Genomic DNA, 18,880 nt, shown 5'->3' with positions numbered 1-18,880 from the left:
GAGCTGCTAATAACAGCAAACTGTTCCACAGGGAAAGTGTGGAGGCCCAGGGACAGCGTGTTGTCCTTTCCCCTTTCTGGGTAAAACAGCTGCTTGTTTGTTTTGCTTTCTTAGGGCGAGAGCTTCTTTATCTTAAATCACGTTATTTGGAAGACTCGTTTTCATTGTTTCAAATGCTTGTTTTCTGAAGGTTCCTTCACTTACAGTGTTGACTCAGTCACCGTTTTGGTTCAAGTAGGAAACATCTTGTTTGATGCTACGTTTTGAAAGAATCAGGAAGACTTTATTCTCTTCATTTTATTGATTCTCTTAAATATTTTCATTTAGATTGATGTCTAAGGAGGCAATCTTATTCATTGTATAAATGTAGAGAAAGTACAAAACTAAGTTTGTGCTGTTAGCCTAGTTATATCCTCAGCATCCTTATAGAAAGAATTTTTGAAAAAACTTTTGAATTTGTTGGAACAGGAACCAGAGTTGGTTAGCAAAAGGGTTGGTTTTTTTTCTTTTGTTAATTACTGTATCTTAGCTTTACAAAGATTACTTCCCACTGTACTAGTTTTGCTCCATTTTTGAAGGAGCATTTCTGTAATTTAAGTGAGTTTTCTGAGCAATTCTTGAGCTTATTTCTGCTGAAATTAGCTGACTGAGAGCAGCATCTGAGAGCTGATGCAGCCATTCCCAGACAAATACTTAATTGTCTTTGAATTGTCTAGGGAGTCCATTGTTAAAGAGATTATAGAAGTCAGTTCATGTAAAGCAGAATGTAACTGTGTTACTTCATAAGAGGGTATTGGAAATATTTACAAAGAAAAACATAGGATTAAGGTAACAGCTTAATTTGTGCAAAAAATGGTGAGACCTTCAAAGAGTGGTATATGTTGTAGCTGACCGGTAAATGTTCTTTTGTCTGTTCTGCATTTACACCCCTCCTGTCGAGTATCCCATTGCCCTGATAATCTTTGCTCTGCAGCTGAACACACTCCCAGAGAAGCACTGGAATGTTTCCAAAGATGTTTCCAGTCTTACTTCTAGTATTGCTTTTAAATATTTATAGCCATACAATAGACTTGGACTACTCCCATGTTCACATCTAAATGAGCTATAATGTAATTAAAATTAATAAAAATTCCATGGAAATCTTTTCAGAGTAGTGAGTGTTAGAAAATGCACAACAGTGTTTTTGTAAAAATAGCAGCAGTGTACAAAATGGAGAAAGATGAGAAACCTATCCAAGTAAATTACAAGACTCAGGGGAAAATCACAGTGTAATGGGGAAGGGGATGTTATACTGTAATTAAAGAAAACATTCTAAACCACTGAAAATTAATGTCATGGCTGTAGCTTTCATATAGCTACATAAGTAAATTTTATTCTTTCTGTAGTTCTGTGCTTTGCATTTTTGTAACAAATTATCAAATATTGAGGTCTTAATATTTGGAAGTCCTATCTTGTCACAGTAACTTGGTTAACTGAGGATGGAGGAAAATGGTCTCAGTTTTGTGGGAGCATGGGATAGAATGCTGGGGCCAGCTCTACCAGGCACCAGAAATTCACCTTTTCTAGTGTGAGAGTACGATTGAGTCTGTTTTCTGAGCTGGTTAAGTTTCTGTGCTGTTAATTCTGGACTTCTGTATATGGGACCCCACAGAAAAATTGAGGATTTCAGGGGAATGTAAGCTCTTGTAAACTTAGACCCATTGAAACACCATGGTGAGTGCTTCAGCGTCTGACAGTCATTGAAACCAAAGAAAGATACCTAAATATTTTGTGGTACTGGGCTTGAGGACTTGATTTTCTGTGCATGTTACTTCTCCTGAGTTGTTCTCCAGGGTTTTCATGCTTGCAATCATTTTGTTCTGTGTCCAGTTTTGTAGTATTTTATAGTCAATTGCATTTTTACCAGAGCTTGGGGAAGTGATTGCTTCAACATTTCAAAGAATTGTCAACTGCTTTCTCAAGAAAGTACTTGAGCTTTTGCATCTGGTTTTTCAGGCTGTAATAATAGTCTGCGGTGCTTTACCTTTCTTTTTTGAAAAGCTTTTTAGTATTTTCTGGAACTTAAGCTTTCTAATGAGCAATTACAATGTGAATGAGCAGCTATGCTCAGTAGTCAAAGCCCAAGTAAAATAGGGTTTATTTAAAATTCTTGACGACTTATGGCGTTGCTTAGCTGTTTGACCAGTTATGGCTTGTAGCTCTTTCTGTGTGTCTTTACTAGTTACTGGATTCACTGTACAGCCAGTCTTATATTTTCATGTGATATTTCTATTCTTCCCATTCACTTCAGTGGGATTTCCAGAAGTAGCAGTTCCTTCTGTTTGTTGATGAGCTCCTGATTGACTGATTTCCATAGAGAACGGGTTCCACACCTCTCATAAGTACCATAGCATAAGTCAAACTTTTTCTGAAAATCAACACTTGAGTAACTCTCAAGTACTTAAGTGTTTAAACAACATTGTTGTACTTCAATGCTGTCCAATTTTGAATATTTAAGTAGAAATAACTGTGTTGTATTTTTTTGTATTGAAGGATTATGTTTTGGCTCAGGACTTAAGAATCTTTAGAGTATGTATTTTTATGACTCTGAAATCTTGGCAATATAATTTAGCTTGGTACCTTGATTGCTATCTTAGAGCACAGTAAAGCTGGTAATAGTACTTTTGCCAATGAAAGTAACTTTTAATAAAATATTTAATATGGTACCCTCATGTGAGGTGAGTGGTGGAATTTGTCAGTAAGCCAAAGTACACAGTTTCATAAGCATAATGGGGAGTGCTTGCAATGATAGTATGAAAAAAAACAACCCTGAGTGCAGTACAATTCCAGTGGATTAATTAAGGCAGTATAAGGCAAATTTTCAGAAAATTAGGGAGTGACTGGAAACTGCTGATGTCACGATCATCAGTCATTAACAGTATATAATGTGTCAATAAATTTCTCAAATGTAAGCATTCCAGGAACACATTCAACTGCATAGATTTACGGTGTAACATAGTTATGATGATACATCAACTGGATGCATGCTGGGCACTTGATAACTGGCATACATTCTGTGATAGGCCTATAAATGCTTCGTTGCAACCTGAGCACCATGTGCCAATGGGACATAATCTGGACCTTTTTTGATTTGACCTTTCGGCTTCAGGCATGTCTTTTCTGTGTGCCATAGTACCTTTCTGTCTGCTTACCTTGATATGGAGGAAGTGCTGCATCTCTGTAGTTTGATGCCAGGGAATATATTCCAATGTAGTTTTTAAATACAATTACTGTATAGCAAGAGCTAAGTTTTGTGGTATACAGTAAGCCAGCTGTTCATTAAGGGGTGATTTTTTCCATTGCTTTGTTTTTATTATACAGCTTGAAAGAAATTTCAGAAGTAAGACTGTCCTGTTTCAGTTACTTAATTTAAGGTATGCTGTTACTGCAATTATGCAATTAATTTATGTAAATTAAAAATCCTGAAAGGAAATGTACAGAAATTAGTTTGATACTGACTCTCAAAAACAGTAAAAAGAAGAAAAAATGTTTCTTAAGCATCAGAGGATGTTTTATAGGTCATTGCTAGCTGATGTGGTTGTATTTTGATATAAACAATGTGGTCTTTCTTCTAATACAAAAATAATTTCCATGCATGTATTGCACAGATATTCTATAATAGAACTCCTGACAGTCTGCCACACATTTGTCTTCTAGATAGGACCTGATTACAAGATTAGAGTTCCTGGCGACGAAGAATAAGATTTGGAATATTTGACTGTACGAAGATGTGTGGATGGAGATTTTGGGTGACTGCAGATCTTAACTCTAGGGCACCGTAGATCAGTTTCTAGTGAATTAAAAAAATCTCCTGTTCCCATACTCATTAGACTTTTCAATTTTCTAGTATTAAAGGACAATGATCAGATTGAGTTATACAGTATTAAAATCTTGTAATCTCTGTCATGGCCAGAAGGTCATTTGAAGGTTTTTGGGTTCTTAGGCTGCAATCAGGTCATAGTCCTCAATCTTTATAATCTTTTTAAAAATAACCATGAGATTTGGAAGCTTAAATTCGTCTGGCGTTACGAATATAATGAGAATCACAAAGTTGTGGAAATTGTCGACATTGAGTAGGACATGCAGAGGGACTAGAAGGGGTGAGTAAAAGAAGCTTGGGTTAGAATAAGGACTGAGTAGAAAAAAAAGCTGCAGTTCTCAGCAAGAAGCATTTGAAAATTGACTTGCTTTGCACGTGTACCGAAGAGCTTGCTGAAATGAATTGACTGGGTTCACTGGAGACCTGCTTTAAATTATGTCCCATCGCTCCTGTCTGTCTTCCTCCCTCTGCCTTGAATCACAAGTGACCTCAGAAATTTAGGAGCCAAAGATGTAAGAAAGGCAGATACAGCAGCACTGTGAAAGATGTGATTATCAAGATAGGGTCGCTCAAGTATTGGATGAAATTAGGGCATGGTCCATATTGCTAAAGCATTTCATGTGCTGGGTATTTCCAGGGGAAATCCTCCCAGATTCATTCTTTTTAAAAAAAGTTAAATGTATGTTAAAAAAATCACTACCTTTGTCTTATTTTTGGCAATGCCATGTATTTGATTTTGAACATATTCTGTAAGAGCACCACCTTGATTTACTAAAGATCCAATTTTGTTCATTTCTAATGTATTCATGGGGTTGAATGCTGTTAATAAATAGTCTGAAATATGTGGCATTGGAGAGGTAGCTGTGCCATTCTCTTTGACTGCACTATGACAATACAATTTTAATAATGTTAGAAAATGTCTGTTGGTGAGACCTACTTTCGTATTATTCTCTGTAACCTTGAGCTGATCACTTCTCCCTTAACTGCATTTTCCACAACATATTACTTACAAAGATGTTTGCAGAGCTTTTCAAAGATTAAGTGCTGCATAATTGCTATATATCATCATTGTGTAATGTATTTGACATAATTAATATATGCCATCTGCTTTTTACTTGTCTCATTTCTTTCCTCAAAATAAAGAATACATTGGATCTCCCCTTGCAGTCATGAATATATACATCACATTGAATATTTATTTGCTCATGTGTAAATCACCTTGAGCATTGTGACATGAGGTAATATTGCTGATTCTATAGTATTCATTAAATTCTACATTAACGTTTATATGCCAAATTAGGAGAGTGTTCTAATTCCTATTTCTGTTTACTTAATAGGTTTCGTTGGAAAACTGTGTTGAGGTTGGGCGAATTGCCAACACATACAATCTCACAGAAGTGGATAAATATGTTAATAATTTCATCCTGAAGAACTTTCCTGCATTATTAAGTACTGGTGAATTTGTGAAACTCCCCTTTGAGCGTCTTGCCTTTGTGCTTTCAAGTAATAGCCTTAAGCACTGCACTGAACTTGAACTCTTCAAGGCCGCTTGTCGCTGGCTGCGGTATGAGGACCCTCGGATGGAGTACGCTGCAAAGCTAATGAAGAACATCAGGTTTCCGCTCATGACGCCCCAGGATCTTATTAACTATGTTCAAACAGTGGACTTCATGAGAACTGACAATACCTGCGTCAACTTGCTCTTGGAAGCCAGCAATTACCAAATGATGCCATACATGCAACCGGTGATGCAGTCGGAGAGAACTGCCATTCGGTCGGACAGCACTCACTTGGTGACCTTGGGGGGGGTGCTGAGGCAGCAGCTGGTGGTCAGCAAGGAGTTACGGATGTATGACGAAAAGGCTCACGAATGGAAATCCTTGGCTCCTATGGATGCACCGAGGTACCAGCACGGCATCGCCGTGATCGGAAACTTTCTGTACGTGGTTGGGGGCCAGAGCAATTATGACACGAAAGGAAAGACGGCGGTTGACACGGTCTTTAGGTTTGATCCTCGCTACAACAAGTGGATGCAAGTCGCATCTTTAAATGAGAAGCGCACCTTCTTCCACCTAAGTGCCCTCAAAGGACATTTGTATGCAGTCGGTGGTCGAAATGCAGCGGGTGAGCTAGGTGAGTGCGTATTCTCAAGTGTGGCTGCTTGCCATGCTTTTTAGGCCTTTAAGTCATAGAGTCACAGAATAGTTTGGGTTGGAAGGGTCCTTCAGAGCTCATCTAGTCCAACCCCCCTGCAATGAGTAGGGACATCTTCAGCCAGACACTGTGCTGCCCTAGGAATGGGTGGAGAGGAAACCAGTTGCAGTTTTTGTCATGCAGCGTCTTTCTGGAAAGAGTACAAATGCATAGAGAAATGTGGGTACTATTAGCAGTTAATTTTAGAAGGGCTTCCACAAAAAACAACCAAACCCACAAAAAACCCCCCCAAACAAACAAACAAAACCCAAAACAAAACACACAAAAAAACCCAAACAAAAAAAACCCCCAAACCAAACCACATATCTTGTATATTGATGCATAGTATCCAATGTCTTCACCTTTATCATCAAACATGAAGTAAGTGTGTGTGTGTGTGTGTGTAAATGTAACTATACACAAAACCCAAAATCATTACTTAAGTGAGAAACCAAATCTGGTCTTTTCACTCTTAAGGGATACATGACTTTCTAACTGAAACTTGCTGTTGAATTAAGGTTGCATTTTAAAAGATGCAAAATTTCTGGAATAGTAATTTTTTTTTAAGGTAGGCTAATGACCGAGTGATTTGTTTCACTCACAGGTCAGTGAAATTCAGATTTCCTGACATTCTGGACTTTTTTATTACTAAAAATGTTATATTTTGCCTGTCATCTGTGATCTTGTGACCATGCAGTTAACTTATTTATATGAATGACCCTGTCCTGCTGTCTCCTTTTTTCCCCCTATTGCAAATGATGATTCATTTTATTTGATCAAAAAAAGAAAGGAAAAAAAAAAAATCAGCTTCAGGGAAACAAGAAGGTCGGAAACAAAGAATAAATACATGGTGACTTTTAATTGAACAGAAGTCTGTAGAGGGTGGCCTAAATTAGTGCACTGCATTTTCCAAAACCATAGCGGTTAGCATTTACTGTCAAGTGTGGGAGCATACAGTCAATTGTAAATTTGTCTGTGCTTTAACATTGAAATGTTACAATGATTATGCTTGGAATTTTAGCACAATGTTATAGCTAAACCAGATGTAACATTTAATTATTTTCTTTGCTGCTTTCAGCCCAGTACTTAACCATATCTTGACAAGTCTTTGTGGCAGTATCTCTGAGATTTGCTTTTTAGAAATGCACTGATATCTTTAGTGAGAAACACATTTAATTGAAACAATATGAAACCTAATTTGTGCTGCAGCACCTGTGATATTTTTTTTTATTAATGCATCTCAGTCATTCACATATACACTTTGTTTCATGATCGTATTGCAGACTTTCTTAGGAAACACAGAGTGCATTGTTTCCACTACACAAAACCGGGCTGGTTTTGCTAGAAGTTTAAAATCTGTTCTCATGTTTGATAAAATGAGACATATAAACATGTCTCTTGTTTCCAAAAACACATGGGAAACTGTTTTGCAGTAACTTGTTTTCCCTAAACTGCCATTTTCTGATGCAGATCCAGAGGTTTTCAGAGTTTTTCTTACATGTCACTTTATCTACCTGGAAATACATTCTAAAAGCAAGCTTAATACCCTGTAAAAGACCAAATGTGCAAACTAATGAAGGTCAGGTTTCCTGATATTCAAGATAAAGATCAATACACCTTAGTTTGCACATTTGGTCTTTTACAGAGTATTAAGCTTGCTTTTAGAATGTATTTCCACACTATCGTGCATTGATCAATACATTCTATTTCCACACTATCGTGCATTGATCAATACATTCTATTTCCACACTATCGTGCATTGATCAATACATTCTATTTCCACACTATCGTGCATTGATCAATACATTCTATTTCCACACTATCGTGCATTGATCAATACATTCTAAAAGCAAGCTTAATACTCTGTAAAAGACCAAATGTGCAAACTAACGTGTATTGATCTTTATCTTGAATATCAGGAAACCTGACCTTCGTTGAGCTATTTTCTAATCAGATGAATTAATAGCAGATAATTAGATTGCTGTCCTTGTGTATTGTACCATCTAAACAGAGTAGGGTTATAAGAATGTAAGTGAAAAAGTTGCAAGTCTAACAAAATCAATATTAAATAATTCTGTCACTAAGCCAGTGCAATCTGTGTGTACAGCAGGCTTTAGGCGCAGTGTTTTTCTTAAATTAGATCAAGCAGTGTCATTCTGCTGACCTCAACTCTTCTGCAGCTCTAATTAAAAGACAAAAATCTATCACCTGTCTAAAATTCTTCTGTAAAGATATCATTAAAATGCTGCAGCGATTTCCACACAGACCTGAAAAATGTCATTGGATCATTCTGTGGGAAGAGAATTACATAAATGCTGAATATTGTAGCTGTCTGATGCTTTGATTTGGGGCTTCAGGTTCTTTTCTTGTTAATTGTGAGGCAAGTCACTTTTCATTTTCATGTTTCTTTCATAAACCCTGACAGCCGAAAGATGAAATCCGGCTTAAACTTCCCATTCTCTTCAGATGAGAAAAACTCTGGAGCATTTCATAGAAGAGAAGGTCAAATGTGTGTTGGACAGGTATTAAAAGATTTTGCCCTTGGGTTCAAACTAATTTCAATCTATTGTTAGAGAGGAAAAATTCCCAAAACCTGAATTCAGCTTTCCGGAAGATCAGCTCTTATGGAAAAGGGCTGAAAGATTAAAATTACTAAAATGGATTTCTTTATTTTTTCTCCTGACACATTGACTGGAATAAAAATTATACTTTTTTGAGTCTCTCTGTCAGGCCATCCCGAAACAGTTTCCAAATGTTTAACCTTCTGCGAACTTTGTAAATACCACTTCCTACCTTAGTAGTATCTGCTTTGGCAGTAATAAGGAGCTACTGTTTTATCAGTGTGTGCCACTGAGAAAAGTTTGGTTCATTGGTAAGGACAGGTGAATTTGACTGTATGTGGTACATGCATTGGGATACAGTAAATGTATCTCTGAAACCTACTGAATTATGAAATTATAGTTCAGATTTTTCAACCCTGTGACAATTTAGGGCCATGCAGAAGTATGCACCACTCCTAGGAGGATTGTACGTAATTCTGGTTGGTTCTTTTTAAGCGTCAAAGCTTATTGCCAAAGATATTCCCAGAAGGCAGGGAGAGCAGCGCCCTGGCACAAGGAGGAGAGCAGCCCGGAGAAGGCAGGTGTGCCAAAGGCAAGATGGTTTGGAAAAGGAGACAAGGGGAAAACCAGGTGTGGTTCAGAGATGCTCGTGAAGCAGAGCTCATTGGCAGTTTCCAACTGCACTGGATACTGTTTTCTTGGACAAGTAAATTTTTATAGCTCTTTTTTGAAAGAGTTCATTTGTGGTGCTTGATGATGGTGGCAGAAGTTGTGCCTTTAAGCATTATAAGTTAGGTACTCTCCTGATACTTCAGGCTCTGCTGTGGATGGGTTTGAGTGGAGTTTGAGATTTTTATATATGGGCTTTTCCTGAACACTTCAGAGCATGTTGGGTTGTGACTAAACCACAGATTCATTGATACCTTCATCATCATGCTGCAAGAGAAGACTTCTAGTCCAGGGCAGGACACTTAAGTGTTCTTCTGACCCGCTCTGCTGCCCAACAAGTGGGAAGGCATTTATTTTCCAGGTGCCTGCTGTGATGCTTAACACTCAATTCAAACAACTCCTTGTTTATGTAAAACTTCTCTTATGAGTCTATATAATATATTTTAAATGTTGTTGGTTAAGAAGAACAATATGCATTTTTACACAGTTGGACTGTTGGCTGTCTGTGTAATACTGTGAATGTCAAGGCGAAGTGTGAACTGGGGATCTCTTGCACAGAAGCTTATTTTGAAGTGCTAGGGACAAAATTACTCAGGGCTCTGTATAATTTAACCAAGTCAACTTTGAGTTCTACAGAAGCAAGCCGTATTACAGAAATAATATAACAAGATGAAGATCCTGGGTTTTAGGATGTCACCCACAATTGCTAAGTGCTGCTGTAAGAAACCTCAAGACATATTAGAAGGTACTGACAGAGAAGTGGTAGATATCTGTATACTCCTCAAATAGCATCACAGATGGCACTATGAAATGAGTGCAGACTGAACGTCCCTTGGGACTGCCAAAGCTTTGTGTCTTTTTGAGATTGCTTAATTCTATTAAAATGAGGCCTGTCTTCCCTGGATTATGGTAATGAACAGATCAGAAGTTCCACTGTTAAACATAAATAAAGCCTGATTTGAATCACTCATGCTGTTGGGAGAATGAATCCACCAGTCTCATGCTGTATAGAATATATACTTGGGTTCAGTGAAGTAGCAGTTCTTTTGAGTGTTTCATGAATGATGCTTTGTCTGGAGATGATGTATAGAAAATATCCCGATGCCTCTTAAATGAACAGGCACCTTTACTAGCTGAAATTTTGTATTTTTTTTTCCTTTTCCATGCAGAGGGAGATCTTTTTAAGAGAGAAGTGGAATGAGCTTGCAAGGGAACAGGGAAACAACTGTGCAGAACAATCGAACAGAACAGTAGGGGTTTTTTTCAGCTGGAAAATAATCACCTTTGTTTTAAAGCACTGTAGATTTGAGATATGAGTTGGAATGATTTGTCTGAAATGCTGTCAAACTGTACTTTATTTCTGCTGGTGATGTTTAAAGAATTTTGAAGCCACATCAGACAGTGGAGGATCTTGGACTCAGCAGCATCCTTTCTTAGATAACTAATGTCTTCACAATGAGGTGATAGTGATGGCAGTAATGTATACCAATTTCTGCATGTTTTATCTTCTCTTGCTGAAGTGACCTTTTGGCTGTGGTTCCTCTCTCAAATGTATAGGGCGGAGTGAGATAAACAGTTGTCCAGTGTTGAATGGCATGTTAGTCTGGGTGCTGCTGGGTTTGGGGTTGCTTTGCACGGACTCTGCTCTTCCTGTCCTTGTGGTGTATTAGAAATTTAAGGTCCGCACCTCAGCACAGAGTGGGAAGCGCTTTTGTTTTTGTGAAAGCAAGTAGAACGATGATTTCGGTGCAGCATAGCAGCAAACAGCGGGTCAGAGGGTCTGCTGTCAGGGTAGAACTGGGACAGCTGTAATTACTTGCACATCAAATCTGTTTTTCTCCGTTCTTGAAATTTCTACGCATCTTTGTTTTCTTCTGATTGCTAAGTGGAGCGGAATAGAAAGGAGCTTTCCTTTTTTAGGCAAGAATATTGGAAAGGATGAATACATTTATACAGAAAAGAGCATGGGTTTATTTGGGGATTGGGCAAATACTGCATGTGGTGTGAACATGGCAATATGCAGAAATACAGCTCATAGATTTAATTTTTAAGTGTAATTTGTGGAATCAATTCTTTGTGCCTATAGCTTTATTTGAGCAAAAGGCAGTTTTCAGGATTCACTGGCTTTATGCCTGCATAAGTCCTTGGTGGATATACATAATCTGCAGGATATCAAATGGGAAAAACACAAAAATTTTTAAGAGGAGATTTTTAGGTTCATTAAACAAAAAAAAAATCAAGCCTGACTTCAAAACATTTCATTGTAGAAGAATGCTTGGGTGCCTTTTCATACATTTCCTACTGCAGATTTCTACCTGTACATGTGTGTAATGTGAAAGGCAGCTCGAGGCTCATGTCAAATGGCCGAGGTAGGAAATGCGGGAATAAGAAGATGAGATTGTAGGAAAAGTGTTTAGTGAAGGACTGATCTCTTAGAGTAAAATTGGGAACTTGCTTGTTTTGGGCAGGTTTTTAGGTCACAAAATTGGCATGTCAACAGTAGTGTATAGACATACTCGACTTCAGTTACTTCGCATAATTTTTTAAATCTTTTGTCCATCTTACAAAGCCCTGAGATCGCTGTCGTAACTTGGTGTCCATGTGGAAGGCACTCTTACAAAACAAGAAGCATTTCTATTTTTAAAAAGTTTAAAGTAAATGAAATTAATCTTTTCATACATGCAAGTCAATGTACATAATTTGCTTTGAAAGAACCAGGAATTTAGTGTGTTTTCCCTTATATAATGAATAATGTTCTGGACCAGCACTTTTCTTTATTTCTTAAATTTAAATTTTAGCTCCTGGGTGGGGAAAAGCTGAAGAAAATCCAGTGTGCTGTAAAAATTTAGCAACTAGTACGTGCAATATAGATTTCAAAAATTTTTAACCTTAGATGATGCTCAACTAGTTGTCAAACAGTATTCCTGGAACTGGAAGCTTTTATTTTCGATGTGTCTACTTGAGATACTAATTGTATGGAATTACGAAATATGATCCTGTTTTGCAACACTAAGGACATTGTGTGTTTTGTAGCAGCAAAAAGCAAATTCAGGAGATCACTGTAATGTGTTCTTTGCTAATTTTTTCCATGACTAGGGAGTTTTTGGTGGTAGTCTGAGACCGTAGCTATACCTTACTCTTCCAAAATTCTCCAAAGGAGGATGATGATGGGTTTTTTTGTGGGTGGTGGGTTTTTTGTTGGTTGTTTGTTTGTTGTTGGTTTTCTTGTTTGTTTGTTTTTTAGGACAGATTTGGAATTAGGATGATGTACCTTATAGTCACTGTATGAGTGTCACCGATTGATATTCTTCACTGGCCTGGCCAGTACCGCTAATTCTGCAGGCTTATGCTAACACTAGCTAGTTTTTGCCTTTAAAATGACAAGCTTCTCAGCTTCTGAATTTTTTTTTTTTGTCTCTTTTCAGTTGATATGTAATTCTGGAGTGTAAGTCACCATCACTGGTTCCATAGAGCTGGCTCAGATTTTTCTACCCTTGATTGAATAAAAAGCTTTTTCTAGAGCAAGTCAAATGCCACTTTCAAAGACAGATTCAATTTTGTACACATAGTTCATAAACATCTTTCTTCAGAGATTAAGAATTATATAAAAAGTATTAGAATCTGATTCTTAATTTTGGTTATTTAAAATTAGATTTAATTTAAGATAACACAATTATTGATAATTGCTTTGTGTATCATAAGGTCACTGTATTACAGGGTTTTTCAGGATCATTTGCCTTTCTGGTCATATTGTACTATTCAAGCTGTCAATCTCTACAGCTTGCTCAGATCCATTGTTAAATCTGTTTCTTATTTCTATTCTCTGTGCTTATTGCATCGTCCTTTTCCTGCAACCCCACATCCCTTCATCCCACTTTGAAGAGAGGATTCCTTCTCAGAACTGCTTTCTGCAAGGACACCTGGGCTCTGGGTTTCTTTTTAACTTACTGATTTCTGATTTGATGACTCCCTCGATAATTTTAACGTTCCAATTCACAAAGAAAACTGCACGAATGAGGCTGAGTATCGAAACAAGACATTGCTTCTCTCCATTTGAGAGTCAATGATGTTTCATCTCTTATTTTTTTTTAAAGCTTGTCTTTTGTAAACTTTGAATTAGTGACTTGCATATGCTGTGCTGTAGGTTGCTGTGCAAGTACTTAGTAACACATTGCAAGACAACAGAAAATTAGTTAACAGTTGCTGCCCTCTTTTGAGGGCATAGGACCATTTCAATTTGAAATACCAAGAAGAAAATCTATCCTGATCTTTCTGTATAGATGGGATGTTGCTGAAGACATGAGCCTGTTCTGGTTGCCAGATGTATTGATCCTCTTTGAGACAGGTTTTAAGTTTATTCCCCATTTCTCTACAGCAGGCACTGAAAGGGAGTTGTACAAGAGGAAAAGGGTATAAAAGCTGAATTCACTCAGTTCGCTTGCCATTTTCTTCGCTGTCCCACAACTGTACCTCCGGCCAGGTTCACGAGCCAGGGCAGATTTTGTGTCAAGCAGGAATGGGAATGATACAAGTAGAAGGCAAGAATGCAAGAGGGTGTTTTATTCCTTTTTGTTCCTCTGGGACGAAGCTTGAGTTTTTTTTTTTTTGGCATTGTCTCTCAACATAATGCTCAATAATTCCCTTGACACTTTCTCAGCTGAACAATGTTTCTCATTGATGCTTCCTCTGTTTATGAATATATTACTGCCACTGCGGCTGTACTCAAACCCAAACTGCTTCAACGTTTTTATGTTCTCGTTTGTTTTAAACAGCCACTGTGGAATGTTACAATCCCAGAATGAATGAATGGAGCTACGTTGCAAAAATGAATGAGCCCCACTATGGTCATGCTGGAACAGTCTATGGGGGATTAATGTATATTTCAGGTAAGTAATTCCTGTGATCACATCATCTCTATGAAACAATTACTTATGTAACTTTTCTGTTTCAGTGGGAGACAATAAAGATTGTCTCTGGTTGCAGTAGGTTTGCTACGGTGTAAGCAGTGATGCGATTTCTTACGAAGCCAGTCAAACAGCGTATATACTGCAGAGTCTGGGAAAACTATTTTATGTAATATCATGCATTTACATAATAAATGGCAGCTCAGAGTTCCAAAGCAGTTATTCAATTCAGTTGTCAGAATATGTTTTTCTGTGGCAACACTACATATATACATCTAGATAGCAATAACCATTAAATATGTCCTTTTTGATACATTTTGGAAAAGCACTGGAAATTTTAATATTTTAAAGAAGAACATCTGCCTTCATTGAGCTAATGGAAAGGGATAAGTTTTCATGTTAATCACAATGTATGAATGGTGTCTGTACCTTCACTGGCCGTTCAACTGTGATATGCTCAGTCCGATATGTCACTGTTTGATTCCATTTTTTTCCAAACTGGGGGCAATAGGTTTTCTGAAAATCTGGTCTCTGCTCAATTTTTAAAGAAGATTCAGTCTGTCTGTCAGTGATCTCTACAGAGATCACAGGCCTATGTATGTTCTCCTACTGTGGTTTTAAGGGATGTCCTCTGAGAACTAAGCTGAAATTCAGGGCGGGAGGTGGGACAAGGTTGCTTGGCTGTAAAGAACTGGTGGGGAGATGCGCTGGAACAGTTTGATCCTTAGGGCATTATGAATTAGGGGGCCTTGTATGAGTAGACTAGGAGGAGGGATTTGTTTTAAAATCTACCATAAAGTACATCTGCTTATTTTTCTACGAGCAAGTCCATTAAGCCAGCTTCTAATCATTGTGCTGCTATTTGTACTTTTTTGCCCATTTTGCTTGTTTTACTGCAGGTGGCACATGTATACGCTCCCTGCTGTGTTGTTTTTTTTTCATGTAGATGCTGTGTATTTCCCACAGATTTTTCTTTTCCTCCTGTGTTCTCAGATATCACCGTGAGTCTAGACACTTTTGAGGTTGAAAATGGGAAGGTCGGTTTCTTTGTCATTAAAGCCTCTTCTCTCTGACAGGCTCCCAAGTGCTGCCTCTACTTTTGCTGTCGTTAAGTGTCAGGGCTGGACAGTCCTCTTATTTATTCCATATTTAATTCTTATTCTCTAACTGAAGAATTAAGTAATTTCTTGTGTAACTCCTGTAGACACCATGCCATCTCTGTCAGCTAATAATCCAAGCGTGATAATTCAGTGTTGAATGGTTAGCCCAGCAGGAGGTTGTTCAGTAGTAGTGTATTCTCTGCGTATTTTTTTAGCACCTCAAATATAGTTGCGTTATGGTCTTAAACTGTAGCTTATGAGCCTACAGTGTCTGAAATTGGTGTGACTGCTTTCTGACCTGCCAAGTGACCTTGCAGAAAGGTGGGACGTTTCATCCACTGATGGGAAATTGTCCTGTGATTTCCCCTGAAGCCTCTCCAACTGCTTTTGCAGGGAACTGTGGAGAAACTAAATATAGAAAGAACCATAGGCATCTGTTAACAGAAGAATATTTGAAATCTGTTTCCTCTCTCTTCAGTTCAAGTTGATGAAAAATGTTTTCTGAAGAAAATTCTGCTATGTGATAGCAAAACACAATAGCATAGTATCAAAATTTGAAAGGGAAATGAATTCCTGTTTTCTTAATGGTTGGAAAGAAAACTAGCAAACCGAACAAATGTAAGCAAAGAAATAAATTTGCCAAAATGAAGCATAGTTAACAATTTTTTGTTCTTTTAATCTGCCAGTATCATCTTAAGTAATGGGGTACTGTATGAGATGTGGCTTCTTTCCATATGCAGGTTTAAAGGACCAAGGTACATTAAAAATGTCATGTGAAATGGAACGCATGTGTGATAGTAATCTAAGCTAGTGTGAAAATGTCTTAGGGAAGGCTGAATTCATTCGCAAAAATTTGGTTTTGCTATTTATTGCTTATTAAGGGTGAGCACTGCTCTAACATGTGTTTTCTTTCTCTAGGAGGAATAACCCATGATACTTTCCAAAAGGAACTTATGTGTTTTGACCCTGACACAGACAAATGGACTCAGAAAGCTCCAATGACAACAGTCAGAGGTCTACATTGCATGTGTACTGTAGGAGACAAGCTATATGTTATTGGTGGAAATCACTTTAGAGGAACGAGTGATTATGATGATGTCCTAAGCTGTGAATATTACTCACCAACTCTAGACCAGTGGACTCCAATTGCTGCCATGTTACGTGGGCAAAGTGATGTTGGGGTTGCTGTCTTTGAAAATAAAATCTATGTTGTTGGAGGATATTCTTGGAATAATCGGTGTATGGTGGAAATAGTTCAGAAATATGATCCAGAAAAAGATGAGTGGCATAAAGTATTTGACCTTCCAGAATCACTTGGTGGCATTCGAGCCTGCACTCTTACTGTTTTCCCACCGGAGGACAATACAGGGTCACCGTCGAGAGAATCTCCTCTTTCAGCACCTTAGAAACATCCCTTGACTTATGATGTTGTAGTAACACCTTTGCACTGCATCATGGAGTCTGTTAATTTTTCTTCAGTAGTTTCTGTTAGGCTTAGCCTACAGCATTTCGTACGATTACTGGAAAAAAAAAAAAAAAAGACTTTGACATTATTTGTGCTGTTTGTTTGGCCTAGAATGTTTGTCAAGTGGTTAACAAAAAATGATGTACTTACCCGAGCCAAATGTTTAACAAATGAGAAGATACTGTCTATAAAATGTATGAACTCGGTACATTATTAATGTTGTGTATTGGGTGTGAGGTACCTTATAGCTTACATTTGGAAGCCCAGTGAGTCAAATTTGAAGACTTTGTATTGACCATATTCTTTCACTAAATTTCATAGTTGGAATACTTTTTCCTTTCATTTTTGACTGCCAATTACGAGGGGAGGTAGACCACACCAATGTGAGCTATGACAGAAGGTTGCCAAGGGGCCTGAGCTACCTCCCTCTTTTCACAGAGTATTTATGACATATCTGTTTACCCACCTGCCTTTGTGGGTGAATTCAGAGCATATGAAGTTTCTTAGGCAGAGGGGAGAAATAAAATAATTTTAAAATATTAGCACTATACAGGAAGTGGACCTTGTAGAGGCTGGGAGTTTTTTATAACATATATCAAGTGTTTTATCCTGAGTCGGTTGAATGATACTTCAAACAAAAGATTTAAAATGTTTGGGTTTTTTAATTTGGGTTTTTTTCAGGAATTGGCTTCCACTCGCATGGGAGCACACACTATTAACAAACGGGAATTCAGCGCAGTCGTACATTCTGTTGTATGCCTGTACTGAATATGGGTAGATAAGGGCTAGAAACATTAACTTAAGCCACTGAATTTGACCAAATCGTTCCATCAGATCAAATTTAATCTACCTTTTCTCCTTTGCTGTTGAGATAACTTGCATAATGTGTCCTCTGTATAGTCTCAGTTAATAAGGTTATTTAGCACAAAGTGCAGCTTCGGCGAGGGAGCTGCTTTTGCTCAGTGAACTTGGACTACCACGTTTTACCTTCTTTTGTTCAATAAAACTTTTAACTGCAGTTATTCAGTCTAAGCTACCTCATTAATGTATTTGGTTTTCTTCCTCTGCCTCACCGTCTCCAGGATACGCATTACGTATATCTGTGTGGGTAGATTAGTTTGCCAGGAAACCAATGCTGAAGTGATCACGAATGGGTATTTTTGACCTACTTTTAAGGAACTATTTTGGCCTGATGTTTTCGTCTTATTGTTAAGGACTGACATAAGAACAAATGGTCTTAATTTTTTTTTCATTGGAGAACTACTGCTTATGTGTGCAGCTGTGCAAAGTTATAGAAGTCGTTGTCTGCTCCAAAATACAGCGCACTGCTGACAAATCGCAGCTCTGAGAGCTTGTAGAAGGCAAATACCATCGTGCTTGTTCTCGACTTCACGTCGTATGTTACGAGTGGTTTTGCTAATGAACACAGGGGAGCATCATCTGGGGAAAAGTCTTTAAACCAGTTAGCTTATTTTATTGTGCTACATATTACCAATAACCATGTAAAGCTTCATAGACTTTTGTTGGGAGGATGCTATTTGTATTTTGTCCCTGCTTGATGCATCAAGCAGCAGTATTACTATGGTGTCAAATTTGTAAGTACTGGTATTTATTCTTTATGCAGTTTACTAGTAATAATCACTACCAAAATATATATGTAAGCTTTAGGTTTTATAATTGTTTTGGTTAAAATTAAAAGCAATTCTTCTTCTTTAAAAAAATAAACTTCTGCGTAGCTGCGCAAGATTGTTACAGGTGTTAGTCGTGGTACCAGTGGATACTCTTGGAAAGTAGCCAGGCAAGATGAATTGACTCATCACCTTAAAAATCCTTTTCTAATGATGCGCAAAGCACCGGATAGCTAAATGTTGCTCTGTCATTTACGTATGTGTCAGTCATTTAAGTGTCACATGCTACTAATTTTTATTTTTTCCAGCTCAGAGACCACATTTTAGAATCTGCTTGAGTTTAAATCCCCTGATTTGAACATGCTGACATGAAGTCAGGTTCATCGGGGGCTCGACTTAAATGCCTCGGTGCAGACGCACGGGTAACGAACAGGAGGAGTTGGAGCTGTGCAGACGCCTGCAGGGCTGTGATCCTATCAGCATCACAGAGATGTGGTGGGA

At 37.8% G+C, this 18,880-nt stretch overlaps 1 protein-coding gene across 6 annotated transcripts in view; it reads left to right on the top strand.

The window, feature by feature from the left end:
* Window positions 1-18,351, top strand: part of KLHL13 (kelch like family member 13) — an 83,770-nt gene extending 65,419 nt beyond the window's left edge. For all 6 annotated transcript variants that reach the window (XM_065643180.1, XM_065643182.1, XM_065643183.1 and 3 more), the window contains exons 6-8: window positions 5,197-5,992; window positions 14,055-14,168; window positions 16,205-18,351. In XM_065643180.1, coding sequence (XP_065499252.1) covers window positions 5,197-5,992; window positions 14,055-14,168; window positions 16,205-16,692 — 1,398 coding nt within the window. In that variant the 3' untranslated portion in view covers window positions 16,693-18,351. The remainder of the gene's footprint in view (window positions 1-5,196; window positions 5,993-14,054; window positions 14,169-16,204) is intronic.
* The last annotated feature ends 529 nt before the right edge of the window (window positions 18,352-18,880 follow it).

The sequence above is a fragment of the Caloenas nicobarica genome, chromosome 12 (assembly GCF_036013445.1).
Source record: "Caloenas nicobarica isolate bCalNic1 chromosome 12, bCalNic1.hap1, whole genome shotgun sequence".
Taxonomy (NCBI): domain Eukaryota; kingdom Metazoa; phylum Chordata; class Aves; order Columbiformes; family Columbidae; genus Caloenas; species Caloenas nicobarica.
The sequence above is the reverse complement of the archived record's forward strand: the minus strand, read 5'-3'. Positions and strand labels throughout refer to the sequence as shown.